Genomic DNA, 27523 nt, shown 5'->3' with positions numbered 1-27523 from the left:
AGTGAACAATTAAAAGAAAACAAAGTGCTTTGCAAGTCTGGTAGTTAAATCTTGGGGAGAGAGACACAGTTAATGTTTGAGATTATTGATTTCTGATAAGAAAACTAGTGAAAAAGTGGGAAAGGAAACACAGCAAGAATAAAAGCAAAATACTGTAGTTGCTAGAATTTTTAACAAATGCACAATGCTGGAGAAACTAGGCAGTCTGTCAGTATCTATGAAGAGATATAGAATTAACACAATTCTCAGGAAGAGTCATACCAGACTGTTAAGCGTTAACTGTTTCTTTTATCCACAGTTGCTGCCAGACCAGAAGCAAAAGGGAAGATCAAATTATTTTAGCATGGAATATGAACATTTATTGTTTTCCAGTGTCTCCACCTACTATTTTTGTTGATAAAACCTAGCTTCCTTCTTTTTGCAGCTTGTAAAATGAGCCAGTTTCGTTACCATTAAAGATGTCATTGTACTGTTCTTGAAAAAAAGTGAAGTTTTTAATTCTTTCCAGACAGTGTTTGTCTCCCTACATATGGAGCTGCTCATGATTGCATTGTGATTTTTGAAGCAGGAAGCAGTTGATCTGTACTGCAGAATTGGACTCTGTTGCAAATTCTTTAGCTTCAGGTTGTAAAATAATCAGCAATCAAAAAGAGAGATGCTTTTTCATTATACCTGCACATAGAAACTAGGGTTTACAGATGGTTTTTAACTTCCTTTCTTGTGTACTGCTGGAAGTATAAAACAAACACCTTTTTTCTGCCCAAGCTGCCTCTTTCAATTCCTGGTCATAATCTAAGAGAGAATTTGCAGCATGTGGCTTTTCTCATATGGCGGTAATCATTCCTTCATTATCTCCGTAGCCACAGGACATCACAATTCAACTTTCTTTTGAATGGTGTCTCTACTTTAAAGTGTTGCTTTCTAAAGTCCCATAGACACATTTGAGGTGCAACATTCCATTGTTCCTCTCTGAACTTCCTTTAACTTGCACAGGGATGTTCCAGATAGCCACTCAATTTATATTCTCAGCTATTCTTTGGCTATTTTGTCTTTTTAAAACCAAGCAGCTAAAAGTTCAATATTTATAAATAAATTGGGGTTATCATCTTTTCATGACAGTGGATTCCTGAGTCTGCATTTGAACCCACTTGTTATGTCTTCTATCTGCCTCAAACATAGTGTATTAATGTATTGAGTGTTTACCGTTAAGATGTGGAAAGTTAAATAGATTCTTGACAATGTATAGCATTTACAGATCCAGAACTGTTGATTTATTCTTAGGGAGAATATTCCATGAATACTTGTACACCCTTTACTGGACCAATTCTAGAAGGTTGCAATACGAAGTAAATTTGAAGGTGGCAATGGTTTGCTGACATGAACAGGGGAGTCTATGACAGTGCATATGGTTTTTGCAGTTAATATTTTTAGGAATTGGATGTCATATTTCTTTTAATATTTTGGTTTTAATATATTTGGCTTACAATATCCAGTACAAAATTTAGTTTTCACAATTTCACCATCTGTATGGAAACTTACATCACCTTCTTTGTACATTTGGCCATGTGTTTTGCTTTATTTATAGGGAATTTGTGCTGATCAAACAAAAGTTACAGCCTATCATCGATACCAGACTGTGGAGATGAACAATTCAGTTGTTGCAGAGCTGCAACGGATTTTACGTACTAAGGCTGATCACTTGCATCAAACACTGGCTCTACATGCCTATACTTCAGTGCTCTCCCGACTGCAGGTGGAATCCTACATCTACAGGTTGTTAAACAGCTCAACTGCATTTAGAGCAGTGACAGGTCTACGTAGGCGAGGTTTGTATGCCTTAAGTGGATAGCTCATTATTTTCAATGCAGATCTTCAGTGTAGCAGAGTGTCTGCACCAAAATACTAATTTGTCCTTTCACTTAAGAAAGATGTATACTCTTGGTACTTTCTGTCTTTATTTCTCTAGACTTCAAGATATTTTCTTAATATTTTTACATCTTTGTGATGAAATTCACTAAATTTCTCCAGAAACCAGTTGAATAAGGGCTAAAGTAATAAGCAATTGAACAATTTTAACCCACTAGGAAATTTTCAGTTGGAATTAAATTTTAATTGTACCTCCTCTCTTTGGCATACACAAATAGTAGACTTTTTTGACGTCTGATTGTTTGACTTAAAGACAGTTGTTTTCTGGAGAATATGATCTTGAAAATGTCAACGAAAAAATAAATTTATGGAAATGAATGAGGTCAAGCCATATCCTAAATTGACAGCTTGATAGCTTTGGGTCTGGATCTTTAATCAAAACCAAATGCTCAGGTTGACGATTTAACTTCATAGGGCAAGTCATGGTATGAAAAAGATATGAGAAGAGGTACGAGCCAGAAATGTTGACGCATCATCTTGAAGCTTTTCTATGATCTGTACTTCACACCAGTCACCCACTTTAATACTGTACCTATTATACTCGTAACTGGGCTACTTTTTCAACATCCTGCCTTAGATGACTGTAATATCCTCCAGTTAAATCTTAGAATCCCTAGAGTGTGGAATGGATCCACACCACCCTCCAAATAACATCCCACCCTGCCTTATCCCTGTAACTCTACCTAGCCTGCATAACCCCAAACACTATGGGCAGTTTAGCATGGCCAATCCAACTAACTTGCATATCTTTGTACTGTGGGAGGAAACCAGAGCATCTGGCAGAAACCCACACAGACACAGAGAGAGTGTGCCAAGTCCACACAGACAGTCACCCAAAGGTAGAATCAAACTTTGGTCCCTGGCGCTGTGAAGCAGCTGTGTTGCCCACATCTAGAAGACTGAAACACTGGTTTCGACCTCAATCACATTCCATTCGCTTGCTACTGAATCATTCCTATCCCTGGCCATCATCTTAAATTGAACCTAACTATACGCAAGAGCTATATCATATTTGACCCTGAACTAAGCTCATAACCTTTCCATCTCAACAACTGCCTCTGCTGCTTCCATCACCAGCCTACCTTCACCCCCATTCTTATTTCCTCAGACTTATTCTAAATACTTGTGTCTTTATTACCTCCAATTACTCCAGTGCTTTCCATCCACTGTAAACATCAGTGTACATGCATTGTAAACATTAATTTGTCTAAACCACTTCTGCCTATATCTTGTGGTAAAGAACTCATCTTCATGTTTAAATCCCCTCATGACCTCACCTCTTCCTATTTCTGCAAACATCTTGAGCTCTATAATCGTCCCACATAACACTGTTCTTGGCCCAATACATTTACTCTTTATTATGCCATCGACAACCGCATCAACTGTCAAGTCCGCAGGCTTTGGATTTCTCCCCCTTTGCCCGAAACAACCTTGTGACCCTCCTTAAAAAGTGACTATTTTGACCAAATATTTAGTCACTTACTCAAATATTCCCTTTGGCTTGGTGCCATTTTTATCAGACCGTGCTTCTGTGAAGTATCTTGGCATTCTTTTCCACCCCAAGGAGAAAACACTGAATAAGTCCAAATTGTGATTGGAACGAAGCTATACTCTTTGATCAAGTAAATCTAATTATAATTGTCATGTTACATGTAAACTTTCCGAATAAAATTGGACAATTATCTCGAGAAAAAATGTTTTCATGGCTGTGAGGAAAAGGTGGGGGACTTGGACTGGGGGAGTTGCTTTTGCACACACCAAACACAGACACAACTGCTGAATGTTCTAAGCTGTAATGTTTCTGTGATTTTCCTCGTTGTGCAATAAAGTAGCTTATTGAATCATCAAGTGTTAGTTCAGCTGACATTGGGTATTTCAAGTTAACGTTTTAAGAATTCAACACAAATCATAAAAAACTAATGTTATGATATTATCCAAGTCTTTACAAAGAAGTGTGAACAAACTCCCATAAAAGTAACAAACTCAAACCTCTTATGGAGCAATTGACCGGACTCAAAAATGTATCTTCAGCAGGCCTGAGTTTATTGCATGAAGTTGCCAGAGTTTTGTGCAGACTGTTATGTACTTGATGAAACAAAGACTGAAGCTCTTCTTGAATCGGAAAACAATTTGGCCATATTAAACATATTTTCAGCATCCAGCAAGTATTATATAGGATAATTATCAGAAGAGTATAATTGCATGTTTTTTATCTTTTGTTAATTAAAAGGATGAGAATTTTAAATTGGCAGTAGTGATACAGAACCAATGTAGATCCATATGGGCAGGGTCATGAGTGAGTTGACCAGGATACAGGCTGCAGAGTTCTGTGTTTCTGCTATGCTGCCAGAGAAGGAACGGACTGTCACAAATTCCAACTGATAAACATAGAACATAAAACTGTACAGCACAGGTATGAGCTCTTCAGCCCAGAATGTTATGCCGTGCATGACACGAAATTAAACTAAATCCTTTCTGCCTGCCCTTAGTCCCTATCCCTCCATGCTTTGCATGTTCACGTGCTTATCTAAAAGTTCCTTAAACACCACTATTGTACATGCCACCACCTCTGGCAGCATGTTCCAGACTCATTCCACTCTATGTAAAAGATATCTCCTTTGAACTTTCCCTCTCTCACCTTTAAATGCTGTCCCCTAGGCATAGACTTTTCAACTCTGAAGGAAAAAGATTCTGGCGGTCAACCCTATCTACGCATCTCTTAATTTTATAGACTTCTATCAAGTCTCTCCTCAGCCTTTACCCCTTCAGAGAAAACACTCCTACTTTTTCTTGCCTCTGCTTATAGCTCATACCCTCTAATCAGGCTGCACCCCGGTACACCTCTACATCTTCCCTGAAATATGGCAACCAGAATTTAATGCAGTACCTTAAGCGCAGCATAAGCAAAGTTTTATAAAGTCTCAACGTGACAAGTACGCAATGTCCTGACCTATAGAGGCAAACACGCCATACATCATCTTTACCACCTTATCTACTTGTGTGGCTATTTCTAAGGAGCTATAGACTCGAACCCCAAGATCCCTCTATATCAATGCTGTTTAGAGTCCTGCCACTAACTGTTTACTTGCATGGCGGCTCAGTAGTTAGCACTGCTGCCTCACAGTAACAGGGACCCAGGTTCAATTCCAGCCTTGGGCAACAGTCTATGTTGAGTTTGCGTGGGTTTCCTCTTCGTGCTTCAGTTTCCTCCTACAGTCCAAAGATGTGCAGGTAGGGTGGATTGGCCATGTTAAATTGCCCATAACGCCCAGGAATATATAGTTTAGGCAGATTAGCCATGGGAAATGCAGGGTTACAGGGATAGAGTAGGGGTGTGAGTTTGGGTTGGATGGTCTTCATATAGTTGGTGTGGCCTTGTTGGACTGTAGGGATTCTAAATTTGATCTCTCAAAGTGCAGTATCTCGCACTTGCCTGAATCAAACTTCACCTGCAATTTCTCCACCCATCTATGTCCCACTGTAATCTTTGACAACCTTCTATATTATCCACAACTCCACCGATCTTTGTGTCATGTGCACGCTTGCTCACCCATCTATCTATGTTTTCATCTAAGTTATTTAGATATCACAAACAGCAGAGGTCCGAGTAGGCTCCCTGCAGAATACCACCAGTCATGGACCTCCAGTCAGAAAAACACTATGCTCCACCACTACTCTCTGCCTTCTATGGGCCAGCCAAATCGCCATGAATCCCATGCATCCTAATTTTCTGAATGAACCTATCGTGAGGACCTTGTCAAAAGCCTTACAATAATCCATGTAGACAACATCCACTGCTCTACCCTCATTGATCATCTTTGTCACCACCTCAAAAGTCAATCAAGTTAGTATGACATGACCTTCACTGCACAAAGCCAGGCTGACTGTCCCGAATTAGGCCATGCGTTTCCAAATGCATGTAAATCTTATCCCTAAGAATCCTCTCCAATAGCTTCCTAATCACCGATGTCAGACTCAGCAGCCTGTAGTCTCTGGATTATCCTATTTCCATTCTTGAACGAGAAACAAAATTAACTACTTGCTAATCCTCCAGGACCTCTTTGGTGACTAGCGAGCATAGAATGATCTTGGTCAAGGCCCCAGCAATCTTCTCCCTTGAGTCTCTCACCACTGACCTGGTGTAGATACAATCAGCCCTTGAGAACTTATCAAAATTAATGCTCTTCAAGGAACCCATTACCACTTCACTCTTGACTCAAAATGCCCTAGTATATTAGCATGCTCAACATCAATCTCACTAACCTCCATATCCTTCTCCTGGGTGAATACTGACGAAGAGTATTCATTTAGGATCTCATTCCCATCCTCTTCCTCTTTAAGCACAAGTTCCATCTTCTATCCTTCAGTGATCCTATCCTTTCCCTAGATATCTTCTTATTTTTTGTGTGTATGTAGAATGCCTTGGGATTCTCTTTAACCCTACTTGCCAAGGTCATTCCATAGCCCTTCCTTGGTCTCCTAATTCCCTGTTTGACTTTTTTCCTGCTTTCTTTGTATTCCTCCTACCAGATTTTAACTACCTAAATCTTACATGTGATTCTTTTTTCTTTTTGACTAAATTCACAATCTCACTCGTTATCCAAGAGTCTCTGACCTTGCCTTCCTTGTTCTTCCTCATTACTGGAACATGCCAGTCCTGAACTCTGATCAGGAAGTTTTTAAACATTTCCCATGTGTCAAATGTGGATCTGTCCAATAATAGCTGTTTCCGGTTAACTCTCCATAGCTCCTGCCTAATATGGACATAATTTGCCCTACCTCAATTTAGTACCACATGGTCCTGACTTATCCTTGTTTATAGATATCTTAAAACCTGAGGTTTTGTGATTACTGTTTCCAAAATGCTGTCCCATTTGAAAGGTCAGTCACCTGGCTAGGCTCATTAGCCAGCACAAGGCCCAATATGGCCCTTCAGCTAGTTAAATTATCCGCACACTGTTTCAAAAAACCCTCTTGGATGCACCTAATAAATTCTGCCCTGTCTAAGCCTTTGGCTCTGAGGAAGTCCTTGTCCATTTTGGGGAAGTTAAACTCAGCCACTATGACAACTCTGTGTTATTGCATCTTTCCTCATTGTCTCAGTAGTTGTTGAGGGCCCTATAGTATAATACCATAAGAATAATTGCACCCATCTTAATTTTTGAGCTTTACCCACATTGTGTCAGTGGATGACCCCTCCCATATGTCATCTCTGAGTGCAAACACGACGTTCCCCCTGATTAGTAGTGCAATTTCACCACCTCTTTTACCTTCCTCTCTATCTTGTGTAAAGCAATGAAATGTTCAGGAATGATCAGCAGCCAGTCCTGTTCTTCTCAACTCAGTCTGTGTAATGGCCACAACATCATAGTCCCACATACAGATCCAGGCTCTAAGCTCATGTGCCTTTCCCATAATATTCCTTGCATTGAAATAAACACACTTCAGCCCATCAGTTCCATTGTGTTCATTTACCTGTCGCTGCCTGTTCTTCCTTTCACCCTCAATCCCTCCACTTGCTGACCTGCTACTCTGATTCTCAGGCCTTGCCACTCTACCTTCCCAAGGAGCACTAGTTTGTTCCGAGGATATCAGTTCCCCTCTAGTTTAGGTACAACCTGTTCCTCTAGTATAGGTCACTCACACCCCAGAAGTGGTCCCAATGATCCAAGATCCTGAAAATCTGTCCCCCCTGCAACAGCTGCTTAGCCATGTATTCATCTGTGCTATCTTACTATTCCTTGCTTAACTAGTACGTGGCACTGATAGTAACCTGGAGATTATTACCCTTTTGGCCTGCTTTTCAGTCTCTTTCCTAACTCCCTGTACTCGCTCCACATGACCTCCCCCTTCTTTCTACATATGCAATTGGTAGCAATGTGCACAATGACCACTGCTGTTCACCCTCCCACTTGAGAGTTTCATGCGCCTGCTCAGACATACTTGGCCCTGGCACCAGGGAGGTATCTCACTATCCTGGAGTCTCAGATGCAACCACAGAAACAGCTGTCTGTACCCCTAACTACTGAGCCTCCTGTTACTATTGCTCTCTCGGACATTGCCTAACCGTGCTCTACGGCAGAGCCAGTTGTCGTGTCACAGGCTTGGCTGCTGCTGTTACACTTCCTGAGAGGTTATGGCCCACAATAGTATCCAAAATGGTGTACCTGTCAGAAAGGGGAATAGCCACAGGAGACTCTTGCACTACCTGCCCATCTCTCCTTGCGGTTACCCATTGACCTAACCAAATTTGCGGTGTGATCATCTCCCTGTAACTCGGATCTATCACATTCTCTGCCCCCTTTATGCTCCTCAGTGTGTTCAGCTATTGCTTCAACTTATCCATGCAGTCTGTGAAAAGCTACCGCTGGTCACCTTCCTGTAGACATGGTCGTCAGGGACACTAGACTGCTCCCTGATCGCCAACATCTGGCAGGAGGTGCACATCACTGCCCTATCTATCATCTCTGTCCCTTTACACCAAGAAAGATAAAATAAACTTATCTTGCCTTTACCTTAACTTTATAACTTTACATTACAAAGTTTTGGTTAAATTCCACGTGCAAATGCAAATAGCAGCATTTGGTATTTACCATCTAACAAGATGAATGTCACTTCAGTTGATTGTAATTTCCACAAGTAGTGAAAAATCCTTTGTCATGCTGTTAAATATTGACAGTTCAGCCAGCCATTTAGGCTATTAGCAATATTCTTCCCAACTTTGGTAGGTATGTTTTTGTGGAATTCTATTATACTCATCCGAGAAGCACAACTTCAATGTTTTACCTGTGCCTAGTTCTACCCATAATAATGGATAAGTGAAAAAAGAGACAAAATAAAATCTATTGTTCTTCTATTCGATGAAATTTCACTTTCAAAAATGACTTTAACTTTATGTAGAAATAATGAACATTTGGAAGTTCAATTTTATGACACTGAGGATAGTTCCAAAAAAAACCTACCAATGTCATAAACAAAATCAGAAATTTTTGGAAATGTTCAGCAGGCCTGGCACCATCTGTGGCGAGAAGGCAGAGTTAACATATAAGATCTAGTGACCCTTCTCCAGAGCACAGTTCTTTTGTTTAGTGTTTAACCCACCAATATTATGTCTGATAGTTTTCTTTTTATTTTGTGCAGATGATCCAGAACTAGATTGCAGCCATTCAGATCTGCAGCTTTTAAAAGAAAACATCAGTGTACTGTTTAGCTTTACCCGAAGAACAATTGAAGATGATCAGTTCCACAGTGACATTCTTCTCTGGCTACAGAAATTGGTATGAAATTACAATGTTGGGCCTTATTATTAAATTGCCATTCATGAAGTATATTTTTGTGGGTTGAACTCAGTGCGTTTGTTTCATGATAGTTCTCATCTCCTGCATCACCACTGGATCCTAATAGTTCCTGTAACTAGTGTTCAACTTCAGTGTCTTTGACCTCTGCTCGTTTCACATAATTTAACTGTTAAATATCATTCACCGTTCTGACGTGTAGGCCAAGAATTGATAAATGAAATTAGAATAGTTAGGTGGTTAGTTTGACTAGCGTGGCAAAGTGGGCTGAAGGGACTTTTTCAGGAGTGTAGACATCAATGACTCTATCATATTGAACAGCGAACAGACTGAATGGGCCAAATGGCCTACTTCTGCATTTCTGTGTTTCTCTCTTCACACTTAATATAGAAATACAAATCAAGCTTAAACCCATGTGTCATTTTCCATTGTAAAACCCAAATTTTCAAATCGTAATAATAGTGTATTATGAACCTTCACCACAATATACAATTGCTTATGCCTTAGTGCAACTACTTCATGCAGATGGTGAAAAGCTGAGGTTTCAGAACAGCTTCTGAAAAATGGTAAGAATCCTTGTCACAGATATAAGCAATTAGAAAAAATATTTTTTGTGACATTTTCATCTTAACAAAGGAGGAAAAAGATGATTGTTAGAAAACACCTTATTTTATGCGCTCTGAAACTGTGTGAGAGATATTAATTATTAATCCTTTTAGGTTGCAGTGTTACACCGAGTTGGCTCTTCGGCTGATCACCTCTTTATTCTGAATCACATCCTTCACTGTCCGGCAGGTGTGAGCAAATGGGCAGCCCCATTTGTAAAGGTATGATTTTACTCTGTGCATGAAACTACTGCAACCTTCCTGTTGTTTTGAGTGTAATATTCATAATATTCATAAAGAAAATTACTTTTTCCATTTCTGTAATGTTTATGATAATTCGGATTTGTGACAGTTATATTAGTAATACCTTCCAGTACAAATGTCAACGTTTGGTGGTTGGTAAAGTCGAAAGTCTTTTAAATCTGATACACACAGTATTTAATATTTGAAATTCCCCATGCATTGGATGTAAGTTTGCTCGCTGAGCTGGAAGGTTCATTTTCAGATGTATCGTCACCATTCTAGGTAACATCATCAGTGAACCTCCAGTGAAGCACTGGTGTTATGTCCTGCTTTCTATTTATCTGTTTAGGTTTCCTTGGGTTATTGATGTCATTTCCTGTGTTGATGTCATTTCCTGTTCTTTTTCTTAGAGGGTGGTAGATGGGCTCCATATCAATGTGTTTGTTGATGCAGTTCCGGTTGGAATGCCTTGCTTCTAGGAATTCTCGTGCGTTTCTCTGTTTGGCTCGTCCTAGGATGGATGTGTTTTCCCAATCAAAGTGATGTCCTTCCTCATCTGTATGTAAAGATACTAGTGATAGTGGGTCATGTCTTTTTGTGGGTAGTTGATGTTACTCCATCAACAAACACATTGATTTGGAGCCCATCTACCACCCTCTAAGAAAAAGAACAGGAAATGACATCAACACAGGAAATGACATCACCAACCCAAGGAAACCTAAACAGATAAATAGAAAGTCGGGCATAACACCAGCGCTTTACCGGAGGCACACTGATGATGTTACGTAGAATGGTGACGAAACGTCTGAAAACGAACCTTCCAGCTCAGCGAGCAAACTCACATCCAGAACCTCAACCTGAGCTACAAATCTTCTGAAAACCTGCTATCCCTATGCTTTATAAATTGTACTTGGAACAGATACATTTCAGAAATCTCATTAAGGTTTTTCCTAACTCAATAACAAGTCACCACAACACTGCATAATTTCTCTTAGCAATTGAATCCACCAATTGTGGTTAATTTTTCATTTATTTACCTAATTGTACAATATTTGCGGATTTTTTTTCAATGCTCAAAAATAACATCATAATTATAATTTCTACTTCTGCCAATCATTGTTAATAATTGTTGTCAATAATTACATAGGAAAAGTCAACATTTGTCCTACATTGTTATTCAGCGAACAGACCTTCAGATGGATTACAGAGGTTGCTGGGATATAAGGGTTTGGACACTATGTCACTGGATTAGTAATATAGAGGAGACTGATAAGCCAGACGATGAGTCCCCCCATGGCTCTTTGGTAATTTAAATTCAGTTTATTAAAAAGCTATGAATGCTAATAAGAAAAAGTGAACACAAAACTGGAATTCAGCATGGTTATGGCATAATGCCATACTAATATTGAATTAGAGTTGATGATTCATCAGAGTTAATTTACTCAAAATATTGGCAGTAAAATAATTGACGGTTCCAAATGGTTTCTTTCCCAGAATTTAAAAGTGGGTAAGTGCAAACATTACAATTTTCCAAAATTGCCCTGATTTAGGAACCATTTCTTTGGATTAGAAAATTGCACAGGTCACTTCACTATTAAAGAGAGGCCAACGGGGAATGAACAATCTATTGACCGGTGTCAGTTGTCAGGAAATTAGCTAAATCTCTAATTAAGAATGGACTGATTTCCCTGTGTCTGCGTGGGTTTCCTCCGGGTGCTCCGGTTTCCTCCCACAGCCCAAAGACGTGCAAACTAGGTGGGTCGGCCATGCTAAATTTCCCATAGTGTTCAGGGGTCAGTGGGTTATAGGGGTCTCGGTCTGGATCTGGGTGGGATGCTTCAAGGGGTGGTGTGCACCTCTTGGGCCGAAGGACCTGTTTCCACACTGTAGGGAATCTTAAAAAAAAATCTTAAAAAGAAACACGTTGAAGTTTTCAACTGATCAGAGAAAGTCAACATTGTGAAAGAAAGTGAAAGCCCTTCATGTCTGAGAAGCCCAATTGAATTTTTTGAAGATGTGTCTCAAGTTAGTAGATATTAATTGTATGGAATTCCAGGGTGCATTTGCTGAAGTCTCATACGAGACTGTTAACTAAAAATAAAGCTCATGGCACTGAAGGCAAATTATTGAACTGGCTAGAGGTCATTGAGTGGCAAGAGACAGAATAATTATAAGGTATGACTTTTGATAGCCCAAAGATTTGTGTAAATCAACAATTCATATTTATTAACAATTTATGTGGTTCCCCATCTCTCAATGTTTGCTGATGATAGGTTGCATTGTAAGCGGTATAGAGCAATAAAACTACAGAAAATAAAATTATGTGGAATTCTGATATAAAACTAAACAGACAAGAAACTCCCTTACAGAATGTGGTGTTCTATGGATGTGAGATTGCTTGCTGAGCTGGAAGGTTCATTTCCAGACGTTTTGTCACCATTCTAGGTAACATCATCAGTGAGCCTCTGACGAAGCGCTGGTGTTATGTCCCGCTTTCTATTTACCTGGTTAGGTTTCCTTGGGTTGGTGATGTCATTTCCTGCATTGGTGATGTCATTTCCAGTTCTTTTTCTCAGGGGATGGTAGATTGATTTGGAGCCAATGTGTTTGTTGATGGAATTCCGGTTGGAATGCCATGCTTCTAGGAATTCTCATGCGTGTCTCTGTTTGGGTTGTCCTAGGATGGATGTGTTGTCCTTCCTCATCTGTATGTAAGGATACGAGTGATAGTGGGTCATGTTGTTTTGTGGCTAGTTGATGTTCATGTATTCTGGCGGCTAGCTTTCTGCCTGTTTGTCCAATGTAGTGTTTGTCACAGTTCTTGCAAGGTATTTTGTAGATGACGTTTGTTTTATTTGTTGTCTGTATAGGGTCTTTTAAGTTCATTAGCTGCTGTTTTAGTGTGTTGGTGGGTTTGTGGGCTACCCTGATGCCAAGAGGCCCGGGTAGTCTGGCAGTCATTTCGGAAATGTCTTTGATGTCGGGGAGAGTGATTATGGTTTCTGAGCCCGTTTTGTCTGTTTGTCTGTCTTAAAAGGCCCTATACAGACAACAAATAAAACAAACGTCATCTACAAAATACCTTGCAAGAACTGTGACAAACACTACATTGGACAAACTGGCAGAAAGCTAGCCACCAGAATACATGAACATCAACTAGCCACAAAACGACATGACCCACTATCACTCGTATCCTTACATACAGATGAGGAAGGACAACACATCCATCCTAGGACAAGCCAAACAGAGACATGCACGAGAATTCCTAGAAGCATGGCATTCCAACCGGAACTCCATCAACAAACACATTGATTTGGAGCCAATCTACCATCCTCTGAGAAAAAGAACAGGAAATGACATCACCAATGCAGGAAATGACATCACCAGCCCAAGGAAACCTAAACAGATAAATAGAAAGCGGGACATAACACCAGTGCTTCGTCGGAGGCTCACTGATGATGTTACCCAGAATGGTGACGAAACGTCTGAAAATGAACCTTCCAGCTCAGCGAGCAATCTCACATCCAGAACCTCAACGTCATGTTTTATATACAAAGCTGAAGTCTCATGGCATTAGGTCAAACAGGAGCCTGGACATAAATATATAGTGTGTACCATCTGTAAGATACACTGCAACAATTCACCGTGGCACCTTCAACAGGACCCTTCAAACCCACAACTTTTTTCACCTAGAAGGATAGGGCCAGCAAATGTGTACGAACATGACCACTTGCAATTTTCCGTCCAAGTTACACACCAGCATAACTTTGAACTATCACTGCTGCTCATTCAAAGTCGCTGGATCAATATCTTGGAACCCCTTTCCTAAGAGCACTCTGGGTGGCCTACATCACATGGACTGCAGTGCTTAAGACAGTGGCTCACTCCCTTAAGCTATGCCAAGAGTGGTAGTGGATGGGCAACAAATAGCCAGCACACCTCTTGAAAGACCAACAAAAAGGACAATATGAATGTAGGGTGGACCATATAAAGACAAAGTACTGTGAATGCTGGAGGACTAAAATAAAAACAAAGCACTAAATAAACTCAGATCTAGCAACATCTGTGAAGCAAACAACAGTTATTGTTTTGAGTCCAGTATGACTGTTCAGCAGTTCCCTGGCTTTTCCTTACAATCTTTCTTGAATAATAGCACCATATTAGCATACCTCTAGACTTCCAGCACCTTTCCTGTGCCTATTGATGATGCAGCTATTTCAGCAAAGGGCCCAGAAGCCCCTTCCCTAGCTTCCCACAAAGTTCTGGAAACACCTTATTGGGTCCTGAGGATTTATCTACCTTTGTGCAGTTTAAGACCTCCAGCACCACCACCTCTGTTGTATGAACTCTCTTCAGGACATCACTATTTATTTCCCCAAGTTCCTAGATTCCACCTCCATCTCCACAGCTAATACTGATGTAAAATATTCTTTCAGTATCTCATCCATCTCCTGTGGTTCCGCACATAGCCACATTAACCTTTAAGAGGCTCTACTCTTTCCATAATTGCTCTTTTGCCCTTAAAGTGTTTATAGAATCTCTTTGGATTCTCCTTAATTCTGTTTGCTAAAGCTATCTCATGTCTCCTTTTTGTTATCTTAATTTCCCTCTTAAGTATATTCCTATTGCCTTTATATTACTCAAGGGAGTCACTTGATCCCAGCAGTCAGTACCTGATGTATGCCTCCTCCTTTTTCCTGACCAGAGTCTCAATTTCTCTAGCCGTCTAGCATTTGCTGCTCCGACCAACCTTGTCTTTCACACTAACAGGAACATACGGCCTCTGGACTCTAGTTATGTCATTCTTAAAGGCCTCGCAATTCTCAACTGTCCCAACCTGTGAACAACCTTTACCAATCAACTTCTGAAATTTCCTGTCTGATACCATCAAAATTGGCCTGACTCCAATCCTGAACTTTAAGGTTTTGATCAGTTCTATCCTTTTCCATAATTAGTCTAAAACAAATCAAATTACAATCGTTTGTCCCAAAGTGCTCCCCCATTGACAACTCAGTTGCTTGCCATGCCTGTTTTCCCAACAGAAGGTCAAGTATTGCTCTTTCTCTAGGCGGTACATCTACATATTGAATAAGAAAGTGTTTTTATACACAGTTAACAAATTCCTTCCCATACAAGCCCTTAACACTGTGACAGCCCCAGTCTATGTTTGGAAAGTTAAAATCTCCTACCATTAAAACCCTATTTTTCGACAAGTATCTGAGATCTCCTTGCATACTTGCTTCTAAGTTTCTCGCTGTCTATTGGTTTTCTGATCTTCTGGTCTAATAGTTAGTATGAGTTGTCGAGAGCAAACCCAAGGAAACAAGACAAAGTGTTCATGCACTGAAGTTGATGAAGTCAGTGTTGAGTCCTGAAGTCAGTGTTGAGTCCTGAAGTCTGTAAGTTGCTGAAGGAGAAAATAAGGTGTGGTTCCTCCAACTTGTGTTGAGTTTTACTGGAGCACTGCACTGCAGCACACTTAGAACTTAGAAAGTTAACATGAGAGGAAGATGGTGTAATGAAATGGCAAGCAATTGGAAAGTCACAGTTATTTTTAAAGACAGAGTGATGTGTATCAACTAAGTGGTTGCCCAACCTGGATTTTCTGTTGTCAGTACAGATAAAACTCATTGTAAGCATTGAGTACAGTAGGTTAGATTTTTTTAAAATGTACAAGCATAACACTGTTTTGTCCGGAAGATGCATTTAGGGCCTTGGACAGGGAAGAGAAGATGAAAGGCCAAATGTTACATTTTCAGTTACTGCGTGGGAAGGAGCCATTGAGGGTGTGTAGGTGTTCGGAGTGATGGAGGAGCGACCAGGGCGTATTGGAGGGAATGGTCCCTACAGAATGCTGATCAGGGAAAGAAGGGGAAATTCTGGATGTGAGTTTGCTCGCTAGGCTGGAAGGTTAGTTTTCAGACGTTTCGTCACCATTCTAGGTAATATCATCAGTGAGCCTCCGGTGAAGCTTCGCCGGAGGCTCTGAGGATGTTACCTAGAATGGTGACGAAACATCTGAAAATGAACCTTCCAGCCCAGCGAGCAAACTCACATCCAGAACCTCAACCTGAGCTACAAATCTTTTCAAAACTCGCAAGGGGAAGTTCTATTTTATGGTAATATCCTGATGATGATGGCAGAAATGGCGGAGGATGATCTTTGGAGTGTGTAGAGTATAGTGTGACAAACTGATGCTGTTGGAAGTAATTTTTTGTTACCTTGTATGCCAGCAAAGTTTTTAGGTTATCCTGACAAGGAAACTGATTAGTATTAGAATTTATACTTAGAGTCGACCAGCAGTCAGCAAATCTGTGAATGCAAGGGCATCTGTAGCAGGTATCTTTCCAAGGCATCTGTATAATAATTCAGTGCAATATGTAAGAAAAATATTGCTGGTAGAAACTTAAAGCCTGATTTATTTGTTTGGAAAATAGGTTTGGTTTTACAGTGAGTCCTAACTTGAATATGTGATGGCAATTTAAAAACTTGTGCCATTTATATTGCCAAATGGTGAGTTAAGAGTGACTGGCCTTGATCTCAACGAATTGTTCAGACCATTATTAATTTTCTTTTTTCCCCTCATTTTTTGGTTTGGAACTGAGAATTGAACTGTCAACAAAGCTTGTTTTCATGAAAAAAAAGAGTGAACAAGAAATCAATGTTTGCTTTTGAGAACTGGCCTGCAGAGATAACACCGTTCAAGTACTGCTCTAAAAAACAGCATAGATGAACCAACACTGAGATGTGGCTATACTCAGGGGTTGGCAGTTTGTTGGATGTTGAATTGGTCAGTCAAGGGAGGACTGGTGCTGGCCAGCCAGCCACAGAATATTTGAGGGTGGGGGGGGTGAAGAAAAGTCAAAAGGTGAACTGGTTTGACTTATTATTTGGGCAGGAAGCAGTGTTGCCTTGGAAGAAGCTAGACTGGGATTTTTCATTTTACTGTCTCTGGTTTTACTCCAGTTATCAACTTCATGACAATCCTAAGGAAAGAAGTCATCTCTGGAGATTTCAGAATTCAAGCAAGATACAATGCTATTTGCCTGTAATACAACCATCACATTGCATGAAGATTAGTTTTTCATCATTAAAACAGTTATCAAACTGGCAACTTACATTTTATAACTAAAAGAATCATATCCCTTAACCGCCTGTCTAGAAGTGTGAGAGTGGGGTTAGTAATCAAGGAGAATTGGGCTTAGATTTTAAATATTAATTAAATTGTCTTGTTCTGCTAAAATTATGTTATTAATAATAAATTGTTAATTTTTGTTTGAGTTAAAAACTTGGTGTCCAAGATCGGTTACCTATAAATTCTCGTTAGGAACAATTGACCACTTTTGTAGATTATCGAATATTTTAATTTCACTGTCTTGCAGATCCAGTGTTAACAAGTCTGATTTGATTTGGATTGCTATGCTTGTGTCAAAACAAGAAGCATTCCAATGAGTGGAACCAAAAAAACCCAAGTAATATTGGACTGACTGGGAAGAGGTGTGAGTGGAAAGAAATTCTCAAATAACTAGAATCATACAAAGGGAGGTAGTTATAATTATTGGAGACTGCCCTGGGACCAGGATATGCATTGCCTCAAAAATTCCTTAGAGTTGAGTCTTCATGCTAGCAACCTGCAGCTAGCTGCTTTGACATAATGTCATTCATGATGTGGTTTGGTAATGGTTGCACAATGTCTGGCTCAATTCATAATCCTTCAAATCCTCCAAAGTCCGTGAATTGTCTGCCTTAAGGTATTGTGCAGCCGCCTTCACCACATGACAGCAGTTCAACAACATGGCCTATCACCTTATTCCAAGAAACAGGATGAACAATAAATGCCTGCTTTTCCAGGTACGTTAATATCCCAAGAAGAAAGGCATTTCAGATGATTGTTTAAGCATTCATATGTATAATATCATGAAATTGCTGTGGGGCAATATGGTGTTTATCTGCACACATTTCAGCATGCAGAATATACAGAAAATTAAGCCAGGATGTGCCATAACTGGTACATACTTATAATGCAGTGCATGCTTCCTATAGTGAAATACACGATGACAATTTATCCAGTTTTTTTCTGTTTCAGATAACAATATTCAATAATCCTTCAGGCATCTTTCTCTTTATGCAAGCCCTAGCCTGCCTTCTGTCACCAATCAAGTAAGTGTCTGTGACTTGACAAGACTTCTTTAATATTCAATATATTTTTAATCCTTAGCCTTCTCATACACTGGTTTCCTGCCCACCAGCTGATGAGTCATTCATGAAAGTCCATGACTGCAGCCTACATTGGCATGAGCACAGAATTAAACTACCTCAAGGAGACCGATCCAGCTCGACTTCACTTGTAATGTGAAGTGCTCGCTGCTTGGGCAATGACATTATTGAGTAAATGATAAAAAGCGTCCCCGCATTATCATGGTCTATTGCTTCCGAATGGACTTTGCGAACGAAATCTGTCATTCTTAGCTCGACATATGCTTGACTCCTCCAGACCCCAGCAATGTATTTTACTCTTAACTGCTTCTGGGTAGTTAGGGATGAGCTATGAATGCGCGTGTAATAACCAAAGCCCACAACAAACAGCTGATTTAAGGGTCTGCACCAAAAACCTGGAGATGTGATACAACACCTAAAGTGTTGATATCTTCATCTGGAAATTTATGCACTATCGCTACCAGATTGTCATGAAAATCTAACTTAGCTATTCCAAACTGATCAGGCTGTTGTGACATCTTTCTGAACATCTGGGAATGGGCAATAAAAACTGCCTTGCTGCTGCCATCTGTTTTTAAAAAGGAAGTTTTTAAAAATTATAATAGGTCTTCATTGAACTATTTTAATCCATTAATAGCATTGAATATTCAACTCTCTAATTTTTATTACCCTTACTTGGCAAATTTTAGTAGATGCTGCTACAATAACTTCTTGGAGTAGGTACTAATTCTGGCAAGTAAACCAAATGGCATTTCCTTTGGGGTAAAGGATGTTAATGCAGAATAAAGAAAGGTTACATTGATACTCTGCAACCAGCTTCCTTTAATTGGAAGTAAGGTCTGAATCCCACTGTCATTCATGTCATTCCTTCGTTTGTTGAGGGAAGTGTGTTGTGTTGATGCCATAAGCAGTTTTTATATCCCCACTCCATCTAGTCAAGTGTTTTGTTTTCATGAGCAACTTCATTTTGTTGTAGACCTGTGAGGATGATTAATCGAAGATTTAGCATTGCATTCAGTCTTAAGTCACAAAATCAGTTGCTGTATTTTTTGATGCTCATCAATTCTTCTTGCCTTCTAACACTGAATTGCTTTAAAACACCAAAATTTTGTAAAAGAACAAATGTTTATTATCCTAACTTTGTAATTTTGCAACATTTTGCATCTGCAGTTATATTTAAAATGTAGATTGTGACTAATTGTGATTTTTACATAGCCATTAAAAATATATTTTGGTCAAATACTCTTAGGCATCGATCTGAGTTTCTGATGAACATAAAGCCAAGCTCCAAAAAGTTACCTCCGCCCTCGCCAGAAGCAAAAGATATACAGAACTGGACCTTGGTAGATGAAGCTGGGGAAGAGGTATTTACTTTAACTTCCTTAATCTTAAATAGGTTGATGCAAAAAAATTTTCTGTTATTTTGACAATGTTGAAAAATAAGCAGCCACGTGTTGTGAATAACTTTGAAAAGTTACTGGAAGTAACGCAAGGTCTATGATCTCCTTCAGTCATTATTAAGATAGTTAAAAATTTTCTTTGCATTTGAACCAAAATTACATGTTAGAATTAATTTGCTTAATTGCTTGAGGCTTGGGGACCGCTTTGCAGAACACCTCCGCTCAGTTCGCAACAAACAACTGCACCTCCCAGTCGCAAACCATTTCCACTCCCACTCCCATTCTCTTGATGACATGTCCATCATGGGCCTCCTGCACTGCCACAATGATGCCACCCGAAGGTTGCAGGAACAGCAACTCATATTCCGCCTGGGAACCCTGCAGCCATATGGTATCAATGTGGACTTCACCAGTTTCAAAATCTCCCCTTCCCCCACTGCATCCCTAAACCAGCCCAGTTCATCCCCTCCCCCCACTGCACCACACAACCAGCACAGCTCTTCCCCCCCCCCCCCCCCCCACCCACTGCATCCCAAAACCAGTCCAACCTGTCTCTGCCTCCCTAACCGGTTCTTCCTCTCACCCATCCCTTCCTCCCACCCCAAGCCGCACCCCCAGCTACCTACTAACCTCATCCCACCTCCTTGACCTGTCCGTCTTCCCTGGACTGACCTATCCCCTCCCTACCTCCCCACCTACACTCTCTCCACCTATCTTCTTTACTCTCCATCTTCGGTCTGCCTCCCCCTCTCTCCCTATTTATTCCAGTTCCCTCCCCCCATCCCCCTCTCTGATGAAGGGTCTAGGCCCGAAACGTCAGCTTTTGTGCTCCTGAGATGCTGCTTGGCCTGCTGTGTTCATCCAGCCTCACATTTTATTATAATGATGTAGGGACTTGGGTTCAATTCCCACCATGTCAGCTGGTGTAAATTAAATTTGATTGACAAAAAATTCTGGCAGAGAAAATATGTCTAGGTGATGGTCGCAGTGAAAACTACCATTGATTTTGATAAACACAGATCTGGTTAACTTGCAAATAGTTGAAGACTGGCAAGCGGCTAAAGTTGTTCTGTGCAAGAAGGGAAATGGGGATAATCCAAACTATAGACGGGTGAGTCATTGGTGAGCAATTCGAGACAATTATTAGGGATTAGATTTACTTGCTTTTGGAAAAGAATATCTTAATTAGGGACAGTCAGCGTAGCTTTGGGCAGACTGGTCATATCTTGCCAATTTAATTGAATTTTTTGAGGAGGTAACAAAGAAGATTGATGAGGGTAGAGCAGTGGATGTTGTTTGGATGAATTTCAGTAAGTCTTTCAATAAGGACCAGAAGATTAAGATGCATGGGATCCACTGTGACATCATGTCGATTTAAAAACTAGCTTACCCACAGAAGGCAGAGGCTAGTGGTGGAAGGGTGTTTTTCTGACTGAAGGTCTGTGACTAGTGGTATTCTGCAGGGGTCTGTACTGTGACCTCTGCTATTTGTCATATATATGAATGACTTGCAAGATAATGCAGATGGGTGGGGTTAGTAAGTTTGCAGAAGATACAAAGATCAGTGGAATTGTAGGTAGTGTAGAGGTTGTCAAGTTTATAGTGGGATATATATCAGTTGCAGACATAAGTGGAGAAATGGCAGATGGACTTCAGTCTTGACAAGAGTGAGGAACTGTTAAGAAAAAGTATACAGTTAATCGCAGGATCTGGAACAACATTGATGCACAGAGGGATCCAGGGGTTCAAGTCCTTAGCTGAAAGTAGCCACGCAAGTAGATACGGTGGTAAAGAAGGCATATGGCATACTTGCCTTTATTGGTCAGGGAATTGATTTCAAGAGTCAGGATTTCACATTGCAACTTTATAAGACTTTGGTTAGGCCACATTTACAGTACTGTCTTCACTTCTGGTTTCCACATTTCAGGAAGGATGTGGAAGTTTTGGAGGGGTTGCAGAAGAGATTTCTGCCTGGATTAGAGGGTATGAACTATAAGGAGAGACTAGAAAAATTTATGTTGTTTTCTCTGGAGAGGCGGAAATTAAGGGGAGATTTGCTAAAAATTTATAAAATTATGAGATGCATAGATAAAGTTGAGAGTCAGAATCTTTTTCCCAGAGTGGAAATGTCTAATACTAATGGGCACGCATTTATGGTGAGAGGGGGAAAGCTCAAAGGAGATGTGAGGGGCACAGCGTGGTAGGAGTCAGGAACACATTGTCAAGAGTGTTGGTGGAGGCAGATAAGAGAGGGGCATTTAAGGGACTTTTAGATAAGCACGTTAATATGCAAGTAACAGAAGGATATGGACCAAGGGCAGGCAGAAGGGATTAGTTTAATTTGATAAAATGTTCAGCACAACCTCATGGGCTGAAGGGCCTATTCCTGTGCTTGTACAGTTCTGTGTTCTAATGTCCCTTATGGAAGAAACTGCCATTATCTGGTCTAGTCTACATATGATTCTAGACTCACAGCAATATGATTTTACTTTAGGCTGCCATCTGAAATGGCCCAGCAAGCCGCTCATTAGAGATAGGCTTCAAAATGCTGGCTTTCCCATATCACTTGAAACAATAAAGAAAGTTAAAAAGTGCGCATGTACTGTGCTGGGCATAGGAGGATAGTAGGAGTGAGGTTCTGTGAAAATATATCATGTATCCTGAAACAAAATAGGGGAGCATGTTTATTCAATTAATGTATAATTGTTACCAAGTTTCATATTGTTTCATAATCTAGGATGAAGACCCTGAAACCAGCTGGCTACTACTATCTGAGGATGACTTTGTTACCCTTCTGTCACAGTTTCCTTTTGATGAACTTTTTAAGCAATTACTTGGAATAACTGTAAAAGGTAATGCTGGTTAAGTTGAATGGTTTTATAACTAAAAGACCATCAGGCCGGGTAAAGCGCAGTAGTGTTCTGCTAATGATTGTTAGGGGAAGATTAAAAGTCGCAAATGTTAGTATGTAAAAACATTTATAAATCCAAAAAATGTTGTTTGTATTTTCAATGACCAATGGGAAAAAGAGTAAACAGCGAATTTATGCAAAGCTTTGGTCAGAGTACCATGGAAGCTTTTGGCTGCTGCATTGAAGAAAGAACATTAAAGTTTTACAACATGTTCGGCATAGATTTACCAAGATGAATCCAGGAGCAAGATTGGTTATGTGATAATGAGGAACGATTTGTAATAGGTTTGCATTTTTTCTGGAGCAGAGAAGGCTAATTTATAGAGTAAAAACCGAAAGAACTGTGGATGCTGTAAATCCAGAACAAAAACAAAGTTGCTGTAAAAGCTCAACAGGTCTGGGAGTATCTATGAAGGAGAAAACAGTATTTGTTACCTGTTGCCTGCCCCTTTAATGCACTACCCTGTTCCCTGTCCAACATCTCTGTCTCTGGCTTGCTGTAGTGTTCTAGCAAAGCTCAACACAAGCTGGAAGAACAACACCTCATTTTCCATTTGGGGACCCTGCAGCCCTCTAGACTCAATATTGAGTTCAACAATTTTAGGGCCTAAACACACTCATCTCCCAGCTCCCTACCCCACACATCAAGCCTTGATACCACATAACCTGCCATTACACACCATCTGTTTGTCACTAATAGTCCCTATTAACAACAATTCACCCTCCCAGCCTGATCGTTGTCAACTCTTTCCAACTACTCTTCTCTCTTTCTTTGGTCTGTATCCTATTGTTTACTCCCTACCCCATCCCCCTCCCCTTTTTCTGCACATAAACGTCCCAGCCACCAAATGTTCTGAGGAAGGATCATCAGACCTGAAACGTTAACTCTGTTTTTTCCTTCACAGATGCTACCAGACCTACTGAGCTTTTCCAGCTAATTTACAGAGGTTTTTTTTTAAATGATAGGGCGTGATAATGAATAACAGACATTATAGATTTAGAATCAGTGCTAAGGATGGTCACCAATTTAAAATAGTAACCAAGAATGACAATTCATTTCTGTATGGCATTATTGGAATGTAGTGTGCTTTGACAGAGGAGCTGAGGGAGGCGTTTCACCCTTTTTGACAAATGTGGATCAGTATTTGTTGCCAATGGTAGTACAGTGCAGTGTTTCAGTAGTAGACCCTAGAGACAGCTTTCATCAATGGCAGAAGGATTGAATGCTTCTCGCCAGTTGGATAGAGTGCCGATCAAGCAGGTTGCTTTGTTTAGATGGTCTTGAGCTCCAAGACAAGTGAAAGTCTTTCATCATATTCTGACTTGTGATTTCTAGATGTTGGACAGGATTTGAGAGTCAAGAACTAAATTACTTGCCATAGAATTAATATTCAAATAGCTGATTACATCAAGTTCTGATTAATGATAACTCTCAGGGTGTCAGCTGTGTGGGATTCAGCGATGGTAATGCTGTTAACTATCAAGAAGAGATGGTTAGGTTCTCCCTTGTTGGAGATGGTCATTGCTTGACACACTGCTGAGGTGAATATTATCACTTTTCAGCCCAAGATGAAAGTTGTCCCAATCTTGCTGCATATTGCTATGGAACACTTATGTATCCAAGGAGTCACAAACAGCACTAAACATTGTGTATTGCCAATGAACATGCCCACTTCAGACCATAAGATGAAGGGAAAGACATTGAAGTAGCTGAATAAAGTTGGGCCTAGGGAAGTACCCTAAGGACACTCCTATATCACTGTGCTGGAACTGAGATAATTTGCCTCAATAATCATAGTCGTCTTGCTTTGTACTAGATATGACTCCAAGTAACGGAGAGTTTTCAGTCTAGTAAGAGTTGACTTAGATTTGCTGAGGCACCATTCCTTGATGCCACACTGTCAGCTGCTCTCTTGATGTCGAGGTCAGTCAGTCTCTCTTCACATCTGAGTTCAGCATTGTTTCCCCATGTTTGAACCAAGGCTGTAATGAAGTCAATTGGCCTTTGAGGAGCCAATACTGGGTGTGAGTGATCTAATAAAAACAGAAAGAACCGCAGGTGCTGCAAATCAGGAACAAAAACAAAGTCACTGGAAAAGCTAAGCAGGTCTGGCAGCATCTATGAAGGAAAAAACAAGAGTTAACATTTGGGGTCTGGTGACCCCTCCTCAGAACATTCTGAGAGAGGGTCACCGGACCCGAAACGTTAACTTTGTTTTTTTCCTTTCACAGATGCTGACAGATCTGCTGAGCTTTTCCAGCAACTTTGTTTTTGTTGTTACTGATCTAGTATTGCTCTATGATTCCTTCCATCACTTTTCTGATGATGGAGAGTAGACTGATGAAAGAATTGTTGGCTGGATTGGATTTGTCCTGCATTTTGCAGGTAAGATATGCCTGAGCAGTTTACCACATTGTTGAGTAGTTACCAGTGTTGCAGCAGCCATGTGGTAACTATTTACAAATAGGAAGTCATGAGAAAACCATATTATTGTGAAGTCTGCCAATTTGACATCAAGTGCCATGAGATTTTAAGACACTTGTAATTTCATTGTGTTCTTTCACATAAAAGAAAGTAACAATTTGTTTCTGCCACTGTTATATAATAAATGATTGAATCCATCCTGTTTGGTGACTGTTCACTTGGGAGGATTTTCTAGCTATCTTGCAGATAATTATACCATCCATATCAAGTGAATGTGATTTTAACATTGATTCTGCAAATGTCATTACAGTAGTTTTCATGTTGAATAGGTGAATACAATCCAGAAAAAAACACAAGTGATCAGATGATGAAAATCATTGGATTTGCGTCCTCATTGGTGGAACTGCTGGCAGTAGGTTTGGAAACTTTTAACAGAGTACGATACAGGCAATTTGTGAAAAGGATTGGTCAGATGATCAGGTGAGGTAAAGGTCATATTGGTTAAGAATTGTACAGTTGGCCTCCGGGGTGCATTGATAGCATCAGTGGTGAAGCTAACGAAATGAAAAGCTGAGGATACAGTTCTGAGTGTACTTTACAGATTATCAAACCACATAGATAGGGGAAGAGTCATGAATTGAAATTATCTGCATAAACAGGGCATGAAGGTATCGCAGAACTCCTAAATTCTTTACATAGGTGAAAATAACATTAGAGGACATGGAACATATATGGAGTCATAAACTGTTCTTTATTTTAAACAAAACTTAACAGAACCTCTGGTAACTAAGTGACCCATTCCTGATAGCATTTACCTAAACTATTAAAAAGAAGATGAAGACAAGATAGTATAGGAATGATCTGCAATTTTCCGGTACTACTTTACTGGAGAATTGTAGTACTTCTGTCCAAGCAGACCAAAGGATAATAAAATAACTGCAAACCAGTTGTTTAGCATCATTTGTAGGCAATCACTTTGATTTCAATATTAATTCACGGTGGCAAACCAGGAAGGATGTGTCAGAAAAAAATATTTGAAGCTTGGACAGCCCCTCAGTTTCCCATATGGCAATCCATTGGATTTTTTTAACTCAATAGATTTTCTGGCATCGAAGTCTCTTCATATTCCTAATATTTCTAAATTGGGCTATATCAGTGCAATTAAACTGGTTTAAATGTATGTGCTGCCATGTGGGTTTGCCCAGGCTCTTGTAGCCTAGCAACATCAAGTAGGTAGAGGTGATGGTTCAAGAAATGCCTTTTATGTAGCTTCCTATTGGAGAGGATGATCGGGGTACTCAGGGAAATTTCTGGCCACTCCTCTGCCAGTCACGTCTTCTCTCTTCACTCCATTGACTGGGGACCAATGCCCGAAATACCAGTCCCTTGCAATCAATTTTTTCCTTTAAAGTCCAATCTAACTTTTATTCCTGACTACTTAGCCCCTTTCCACCAAATGTAGATCACTTTTCCTCCCTCTAACAATAGTCTATCAGTTATTTGAAAGTAAATTTAATACTGTTTATGAAATATTGGCAGATAATATTAATGCAAGTAATCTAATGTATGTAACATATTGTAAGTTTTCAGAAGGTACTCTGTACATTGTTTTATGAGGAAAGAGTTCAGGTAAATGGATTGAAGAAGGACCAAGATAATAAAATGTGAGGCTGGATGAACACAGCAGACCCAGCAGCATCTCAGGAGCACAAAAGCTGACGTTTCGGGCCTAGACCCTTCATCAGAGAGGGGGATGGGGTGAGGGTTCTGGAATAAAGAGGGAGAGAGGGGGAGGCGGACTGAAGATGGAGAGAAAAGAAGATAGGTGGAGAGGAGAGTATAGGTGGGGAGGTAGGGAGGGGATAGGTCAGTCCAAAATGGTTTACACCAGCACAAAATGTTGATTTCGTGTTCATTGCGTGCATAAATTGTTCATATGAATTTAAATTCCAATGTTTGCCCCTGATATAGATTTGTTACTGGAACCAAGGTGACCGAGGAAATTTTAAAACTTCTTAAATTTTTGAAACCTTTTAAATTTTAAAAACTAGGAAATTTGACATTTTACCCTGGCATCTGTTGGTTGAAACCATAACTAACTGGTATACTGAGGTATTCAATCCTTGCTCACCAAATTCCCCTTTAAATAAGTGTTCAAGAAGGCAGTCTGCAAGATTGACCAAGTTTACTTGTATGATGAGTGAGTCAGGTGCACAGAAATTGTTAGTGACTCCCTAGAGTGGGAAAAGTTCATCCTGCTTAAATTGTAGCCCTCTCTAAAACCCTATTAAAGCATTTCACTTGTTTGCATAAATTTTTTTAGTTCCTCAGATTCTTCTGTTAGTAATCAACATTTTTTAATTCGCTATAAGTTAATTTTCTACCTTCTATTACATGCAAAGGCCAGCTTGAATATTGCCTGTTTGAAAACACATGTTTTAATCTGAAAATGCACAATAATGAGAAACCAGAAAGCCACAAAATACATGAGGAAAAACACA

At 40.0% G+C, this 27523-nt stretch overlaps 1 protein-coding gene across 3 annotated transcripts in view; it reads left to right on the top strand.

Annotated features, from left to right (window-relative positions):
• Positions 1–27523, top strand: part of epg5 (ectopic P-granules autophagy protein 5 homolog (C. elegans)) — a 152436-nt gene that overhangs the window by 7442 nt on the left and 117471 nt on the right. For all 3 annotated transcript variants that reach the window (XR_009446190.1, XM_059648804.1, XM_059648800.1), the window contains exons 3-9: positions 1586–1826; positions 9067–9203; positions 9941–10048; positions 18156–18229; positions 19536–19650; positions 22424–22538; positions 25352–25502. Coding sequence is in view for 2 of the 3 variants with exons in the window: in XM_059648804.1 (XP_059504787.1) it covers positions 1586–1826; positions 9067–9203; positions 9941–10048; positions 18156–18229; positions 19536–19650; positions 22424–22538; positions 25352–25502 (941 nt within the window). In the remaining variant the exon portion in view is untranslated. The remainder of the gene's footprint in view (positions 1–1585; positions 1827–9066; positions 9204–9940; positions 10049–18155; positions 18230–19535; positions 19651–22423; positions 22539–25351; positions 25503–27523) is intronic.

This window comes from Stegostoma tigrinum, chromosome 1 (assembly GCF_030684315.1).
Source record: "Stegostoma tigrinum isolate sSteTig4 chromosome 1, sSteTig4.hap1, whole genome shotgun sequence".
NCBI classification, from domain to species: Eukaryota; Metazoa; Chordata; class Chondrichthyes; order Orectolobiformes; family Stegostomatidae; genus Stegostoma; species Stegostoma tigrinum.
This window is presented reverse-complemented; position numbering and strand designations above follow the sequence as displayed.